Source organism: Strix uralensis, chromosome 4, assembly GCF_047716275.1.
Source record: "Strix uralensis isolate ZFMK-TIS-50842 chromosome 4, bStrUra1, whole genome shotgun sequence".
Lineage (NCBI taxonomy): Eukaryota > Metazoa > Chordata > Aves > Strigiformes > Strigidae > Strix > Strix uralensis.
The window spans coordinates 45510883-45518997 of record NC_133975.1 but is presented as its reverse complement, the minus strand read 5'-3'; the positions used below and the strand labels follow the sequence as shown (position 1 = coordinate 45518997).

The 8115-nt window shown below is 37.5% G+C and overlaps 1 protein-coding gene across 2 annotated transcripts in view; it reads right to left on the bottom strand.

The window, feature by feature from the left end:
• Window positions 1-200: 200 nt before the first annotated feature.
• Window positions 201-8115, bottom strand: part of NAF1 (nuclear assembly factor 1 ribonucleoprotein) — a 28336-nt gene continuing 20421 nt past the window's right edge. The window contains exons 6-9 of one of the 2 annotated variants that reach the window (XM_074866562.1): window positions 5489-5540; window positions 4710-4837; window positions 2470-2575; window positions 533-904 (exon numbers count right to left, since the gene is read on the bottom strand). In XM_074866562.1, coding sequence (XP_074722663.1) covers window positions 782-904; window positions 2470-2575; window positions 4710-4837; window positions 5489-5540 — 409 coding nt within the window. In that variant the 3' untranslated portion in view covers window positions 533-781. Of the gene's footprint in view, window positions 905-2469; window positions 2576-4709; window positions 4838-5488; window positions 5541-8115 lie in introns of both variants that reach the window. The other variant, XM_074866561.1, reaches the window with a different exon arrangement.

Below are 8115 nucleotides of genomic sequence, written 5' to 3'. Positions count from 1 at the left end.
TAGCTTAAAATCTAGATGTCATATCTTTCCATGCAAGTAGGTTTCAAAATTTGCAGAAATTGAGGAAAATTGTTTATCATAGCAATATACAACCACTCTAAAAGTATTAAAATACTATATACATGACATACCCTCATCACTATTAGACAGTAGTTACATAAACTCTTAAATTTAATACAAAATAGATTTCCACCACTACATACCAGTCTCCAAAAAGTTTTTATTTATCATCCCAAACTAATAGGTATAATAAAAATAAATCATCATTTAATATTGAGTTATTTTTCTCATATAGCTTTCTTTTTTGAAACAGAAAACATATATAGAAAAAAAGTTTTCTATGGATGTCCCACAAAGCATCAAACTCTGTATTTGTTCTACTGTTGCAGAAAAATTAAGCATCTCCAAAATAAGGGGATACAGTCTCAGCAGTCTGTTCTTCCTCCCTTTACACTGCAATGCTCTGTATGCACATTTATAGAAACTTAGTAAGGCCTAAACTGAGAAGGATGGCTATCTGGAGGAGGTGGAGGAGGTGGCGGCGGTGGCAGCAAAAATGGGTATGATGAGTTGTACATGTTCGGGCCTGTCCAAATCATATTCATATTTGAAGGTGGAAGGTGGAATTGATGCACGTCATTAACAGAACCAAAAACTGGAGGAGGAAAGGAATACTGTTGCATCATTGGATTTTCTTTTCTATGAGGTTGTGGAAACACCGGAGATTCCTGATGTATTCTGTTCTCTGAAGAGTATAGCTGTGGCGGTCTTACTTGCGGTCTCAAAAAACCTGGAGGGCCTGATGGAGGAGGAAATGGATCCCTGGAGAACCCTCTGCCACGGTATCCCCTTGAATAACTTGAAGCAGGCTGTTGCATTGACTGATGAAGTCCCTTATTCTCACCTTAAAAAAAAAAAAAAAACAACCAAACAAACAACCAAAATACAATCAGACACACACAGTTTTAGTATTCTTTTGGAAAAATTAAGTTTAGTCCTCACAAATCCTTCAAGCTGAAGTCAAGGAAATTTGCAAACTAATCTTATCACAAATAATACCGCAAATAAAACATAAACAACACAATAATACTGGCAAGTCTACTGTTTAGTAATTCATCTTGATTTATTACAGTAGTATAGAAAGGATGATCCTGAAGGTTGCAAATTCAGTCATTAAGAAAAAAATGTCACGTTCTTTCCCTCCAGGCATTTTCATTTGTATTAACGAATCACAGGAACACTCAAACTGTGAGTATTTTGGAAGCTTTGGTTTAAAACAAGATTTAAAAGCAACACATTTTAAAATTGAAGATAAATCAACACTGCATTACACTACAGCAGGGGAGGCAGCGGGTCTGCCTCTAGTCTAACTGAAGAAGAATTTAACCTTGACGAGATTCCAGCGTATCCATGAGAGGCCAGAAAGTCCCCAGAAGTGCCATGGAAACAAGATTAGAGAACTAAGATAAGAAGAACTGTCCTGACAATTCAGGCAAGAAACTATCACCCAATCATGAACTGTTAGTTACTGAAGTAAACCAATCCTGTATGAACACCTACTTTGAAGAAGGTTATAAAAAGGCTTGTTAGAACAATAAAGGTGCTTTTGCAGCCATTTTGGTCATTTCACACAATCTGATGTTTGTCGTGTCCGTCTCTACGGCGACAGAGCGGTATACAGCTTTTTAAATTATTCAACCAAAAAGCAAAATGATTTGTCAGTAGAGAGGCATGAGAGAAGGCAGATAGGAAAATCTGGTTACTGCAAACAGAGCACGGCTGCAAGCACACACCTGGAACAGATCTGTCAACAGTAGGAGAAAGGAAGGTGAAGGCACTATGTATACTATGAAAAACTATACATAGTTTATTAAACTACTATAGGTTTGTTTATCTAATGACTATGTTAGCCAAACAGAGAGGTTCTCAGTGGGCTACACAAGTAACAGTTAAAGGAGTATTTATATGCCATGGGTGAGGAAGAGCTTCCTTTTCAGACAAAGGAATAAATGCCCTATCCAACCAAGACTTGTGTCTTCTCTCTGATTGTCAAAAAAATGGGTTTCCAAAAATTGCATATGGCCTTCCTCTATCTTCTCCCTGCACTCAAAGGCTTAAGCTGAACTTGGGCCTCAATAACCCCTGCAATAAGCAAGCTCTAAATTCCAAAAGGTGGCATCTGTTCTATATCCTCACTGTGTGTCAGCTGACACTGTTGTAAGAGCCTTTGAATCTCCTCTGACAAGTGTCCTGTTCCTATACTACTTCCTTTCCACAGTTTAATGGAAAACACCTTCATTTTCCTTTTAAAAAAAAATAAGGAACATAGCAACAAATTCACAAATATAACTTTGTAAAACACAGAAATACTGATTAACTGTATGAAAGCTCAATCATTAAGACAGATAACATTGTGTATGTCAAACTCTGTTTAACAGATAAAAGCATTCTCCCATAACATTCACTCACTTGATACATTTGTTTCTGATTTGAGTTTCTTCCTTCCTTGACTTTGAGGCTTCTTTTTCTTCTGTTTTGCCTCTCTTTCTTTTTCATCATCACTGAAATCCAAGGCCTGGTTAAAAAAAAAAAAGAGAACGAAGCCATATAAAGACTGCAGAGAACTTTAGTTCTAGCAATAATTCATTATTTAGGAAACAATCCATCCTGCAGTCAGCTTAGAAGAATCTTAAAGCTGCACTTTCCTATTTTGCATTCAAAGAGCTATCGTGTTCAGCTGGCTTCTCACAGTCAAAAACTTAACACTTCACAAATTTCTCATAAGGCAGTTATACAATACTCAGTTATTCCTTCTAATTTTCCTGAACACAAATTTTTGATTGCCTAGATGTTAGTAAGAAAAAAATTGGGAATCTCTGAGGGCGATGGCTAGTTATTGCCAAGAAAAAGCTTTCAAAAGGCAAACTGCAGACTAGATAAATTAAAATATGGATTTTTAAAACAAATTAAAATTAACTTGGTGACCAACACTTAGCACAGTCAAACTACATTAAAAATATCTCTAGTCTACATTTATATTTAATAACATTGTTCCCGTTAAACTTCCAATAGCAATGTTATTCCAAAGGAATATTCAACTTCGGAGAATGATGTCACTTACAATATATTCAGTATCACTGAAACGTTCTGTTCCTGTTACACAAAGTTTTGCTACCTTTCAAATCCTAGCTTACATTTAGGATGAGGAAGTCATTAGTGACAGGAAAGAAATCTGTCAGCATAATTAGTTCCCTGAAAAACAGCTTGCTCATATGACTTACAGGGGTAGGGTTTGTTCCCACTCTCCCCTTCCCAATTCTGAAAGGAAGGGTTTTGCTGCTTACTGATATATTTCTATAGTATATACAGAGCATGGATCTCAAAAACACTGCACTAAAACAGTGCTAAAAAAGCCACATAAAAATTACTTCTGAATACAACTATCTCCTCGTCTACATACCTGGATTACATTTTTACTCAGAAAAAGCCACAAAGAATACAAGATAATATATACCATGGAGTAAAATGTTTCACCAAATCCTGCTTTTTCTAAGGACTTCAATACACCATCCTTCACTAGAGCAGAAATAACAAACAACAGGTACCTTCTATTTCTAGCTAATTTCCATGTAACATTCCATAATAGCCAGCTCACAGAGAAATCACAGTTACCTGCTCCTTTTAGCTTTGCAGCATACAGATCACACTTTGTCATCCTATGACCCCAAAGACAAGGCCAAGAGAGATTGTATTACTGAGTGGACAGTTAAGCTGGGCTAACTATGAGCCTGTCAGAAAACAAACACTTACCATATACCTTAAAGTAGCAATCATAAAAGGGCCTAACATGGATTAATTTAACATTCAGACAAAAATAAAGCTTCACTGTATCACAAAAAGAACTGACTCCAGCAATTGCATGCAGTTTACCATGGGAACTGGCCAGAGAAGTTACAGAATCAACTACTAGCTGAGGGCTCGAAAAGAGTCTAGCTGTAAGAGACAATTTCAAGCATCAGTAGCATAAAATTTAATCTGCACCCTTGTCAACAGCTATTAGCTTCACAGCAAAAGCTACTTTCTATAAGCTCATCAGCTGTCACAGTTTGAATATCTTAGTGTAAACTGCAACTGCTACAACTACCCAGAGATTATTCTAGTTCAGGACTACAAGATGGTACATGTGGCATTTTTCTCCAAAATAGAGCACACAGACATATCACAAAGTCAGAACAGCCACGGAAACAAAGGTGTCATAACAAGCAATCAAGTTTGCCCATCCTCGCCATCACTGATTTTGTTCAAGCTTCATTCCTTCCTACAGTGAGGAACCTGAAGTTCTTCCTGTACTTTCAGATTCTAACCTGAAGGTAACAGTATCATCATTAAAATTAAGAAACATTGTAACAAAAACAACCCAAACAACTTTGAAAAAAAGCAATGAATCTCTATCTGCAGAAGATCTGACTGCTTGACTGTATTTAGCCAAGTTTTAAAGTTACTTAGGTTCCTACAAATTCAGATTACACATTTACAAGCTTATCTCCTGAACAGCTTTAAAAATATGACTAAAACAAAAAAAGAGCTCACCATTAGCCAATAAGCACATTTTCTATCATCATCACTAGAAAATTGTTCAACAAAGGAAAGTTAAGACTAGCCAAAAGTTTCTAAGTATGCAGTCTTTCAAAGCTCTATTGATCACATACCCACAGTCCAATTCTATGCAACACTTCTGATTCTCAAATGATCTTTTGTGAGATGATGTCTCCCCGAGAAAGGAAGGCCATTTACAGTCAGACCTGACAGACAGCATTGTTTGAGAGAACTTACTGCTCTGCTCAGTTTTGTTTGAGGGAAGAAAAAAAACATATTTCAAAATGCATCATTCCATCCATAGCGGGAAAAGAAACATTCTGGGTTGAGACTGATATATCACTACAGGACCTATCTTCAACCACAGAAAAGTCCATCACAACATTTCTCCTTCAAACCAGAACAAACAGCGTGGGATAAGGACTGTGAATGTAAAAATTGATACAGTCCCTCACAGCATGATACTGTCCCTCACAACATCCTTCTGGACAAGTTGTCCAACTGTGGACAATTGTGGCAAGGTAAAACAGAGAGCTGCAGTGAAAGAACAAGGACAAAAATTCCATAGCAGAAGCAAAGCTGTTAGGCAAGGTAAAAGCACTGCTACTCAAAGTTGAACATTCAGGTTGCAATACATGCTCTTGAAGGACTAGAGGAACTGAAGACAAAGATACACAATTTTCCAATTGCAAAAGCAAGGAGAAAAAGACAGCTAGCACACTCTACACCGACTGTGTGTGAGACCTCTCCAAGAAACCTTCTTTTCAATGAAGAGGTACATCCAACTCGTTTGTGTAAAAAATAAGCTTGCTAATTAGTTACTCTGCACAGAAGTTTTTCTACACGTATCTTGTGTAATCAAAAATAATAATAATTAAAAAAATGTAATTACTTCAGGTGGTGGTTCTTGGTCGTTCTTCCAAGATGCATCTGAACCTTTTTCTCTGAAAGAAAAAAAAAACAAAACAAACCACAAATCAGACAATGAAGATGGAAGAAAGATTGTGTAAGCAGGCTATGAAACATCTCTTGTTTGAATCACGTAGTAGCAACATATTCCAGGTTAGAAATAATTTGCAAGAACTGTATTGTAGCAAATAGGCTATCAGGTATTTCTTCAAGGTATCAGATCTCCTACACCAGGAGCTGCCCGTTTTAAAAAACGCATTTGTTTTTTAATGTTGTTTCTAAGGGAATAGTAATGTATTGTCACGATCCAGACCCAGAGAGTCACAACAGTTCTGTGATGCCCTCGGGTTAAATTAAAGTGAAATGACACCAAACGACCTGTTAAAATGCTTTACTTGTGGTAGAAAACAATTTAAACTTGAAAAAGGTTAATAAGCAATGTAGTCTCTTATAAACCTGTAAGAAAGAAAAGAAAGGAGAGGAAAGAAAAAGAAAGGAGAGAAAGAGAGTCAAAGAAATCCGGATCACCACCCCTGGATCCAGCGATGTGTCAGGTCCAGTAATGTTGGGTGGTGGGTGCACACACAACAAAGTTTCTGGCCCCTTTTAAATTCATCTTATCAGCTGATTAGCATACTACACGAGGAGGGGCAGGTATTCCACAAACTCATTTCCATGAGAGACGAGGAAAAAGGTGGAGCATGGGTTCCAACTGAGTCGCTGGTCATACTCGCCCTGTCCAGCTTTGTTTTTTCCTCTGTTCCCAGAGATTTTTGCTGACTTCATGCTTCTTATCGGTCATCCCAGAGGCGATCACCTCTTATCTGTTCTTGTTACCACTTCAATGGCAGAGGCGCAAAGTCATTAGCAAGGCAAGCCTGGTGTCTGGCTTGCACAACAGAGCCACAAAGTATGGGGTTCAGCCGTATTTGTGCTTGAGGGGAAACACCTGGTTTCACTCAGTCCAGTTTTCCCCCTTTTGAGGCTTATCTAAGGAGTTTGTCAATGCAACTGCAAGGGAGTGGGGGGTGCATCCTTTGATACACTCCTGCTTCCTTGGGTGACATTCCTTAGACTAATGCAAAGGCCACAGCTTGTCCTTGAGGTTTTCTGTGTCGATGAATGTTTGAGGCATCACTTCCTTCAGTTCCTTACATGTATGTGTCAACTTCAGACTTCACTACATATGCCACTTGAAAAATCTTCCTATTCTGAGTCTGAACATATCACACGGCTAATATTAAGCTTTGATCAATATTCTCTCAACACACCCTTTTGAATTTAAAATGAGGTAGTTCACTGCAACTTTCTTATGCTGACTAACTGCTGACTACAGTGACAAGCTTGCTGCTTCTTCTGGTTTCAGAACACATGTCGCCAGTTAAAAAGGAACTGGTCTAGTAGGACATGGGCTTTAAGTGTAACTATAGCGAAGTGAATTCGGAACCAAAAAACCCTCTAAGCTTGTCTTATAATTTTATTAAGACAGGATTAGCTAGATAATTAGGTTTCATCTTCTATTTTGCTGTAAATATAAAATTAATAAGCAAGGTAAAAGATGCTTAAGGAAGAGAAAACTCAATTGTCTTGCCCGACAAGCACCAAGATTAATTTGGTGTCATTTATTCCACCCAACAGTAAGAACTTCACTAAAAATCAAGTCATTTCTTTGATTAGCAACAAATTTGTGGTACAATTTTAAATTATGCTGTTAAAAGTCTATGGAAGGTTTTTCCACGCTATGTTTTGGTCTGAAATGTCAAGACACAATCCTTATCTATGCAGACAAACTATACGAAATAATGCAATATTGAAAATTCTTACTTGCAAAATGGAACCATACAGTTAATAACATCAACGTGTTCAGTGTGAAATGCCTTCAATCAGTGCTCTAATATGTATTCATCAAATCAGCAACAATTAAGCAGCAATAGCTACATCAAATACATAAGCACATCAAATACATAAGCATCAGCTCTAGCTAGCCTGGACTTATGAGGCCCTTAGTCAAAGGCTGCCCATGAGAACACTGGCAAGTCATCTGGCGGTACTTTTGTGCCTCAACTCCTAACCATAAAACTGAAGCTCAATCTCTACCTATTACTAGAAAACCATAAAGACATGCCACCTTTGTGATTATGAGCAAATCATATTAGCAAGCAAGCCATTTTAAAGTTCAATTAGAAGAAAATGTTAAGGGAGAAAAGGAAGATAAGGGCTCTATATGAGTAATTTCTTGGTTGCAGAAAACTCTCTACCTATGCAAAGATGAAAAGTAACACTTTCATTTTTTTATTATGAACCAACTTCTTTGTTTCTCCCTCTCATCTTGCTATTTCGAGACAATACGTGCCCGCCAAAAATACCAGAGCATGCAAGAAACTCCAAGACCTGTTGTCATTAGGCAGTATGTAGTACCACTGACTGCAAAATTTAAGCCTTGTAAGTTCTTCAGGCAGCTTATCTCCCTCTCCCAAGGCAGCCTTCCTCATTTCAGTGAAACACAAAACACTTTTCATGCTCTGAGATATTTAATAATCCTCTGCAAAGAACAAGATAGGAATTCTTTGATTTCTGAACTCAGATACTGTAAGACCTAGAAGTCTAACA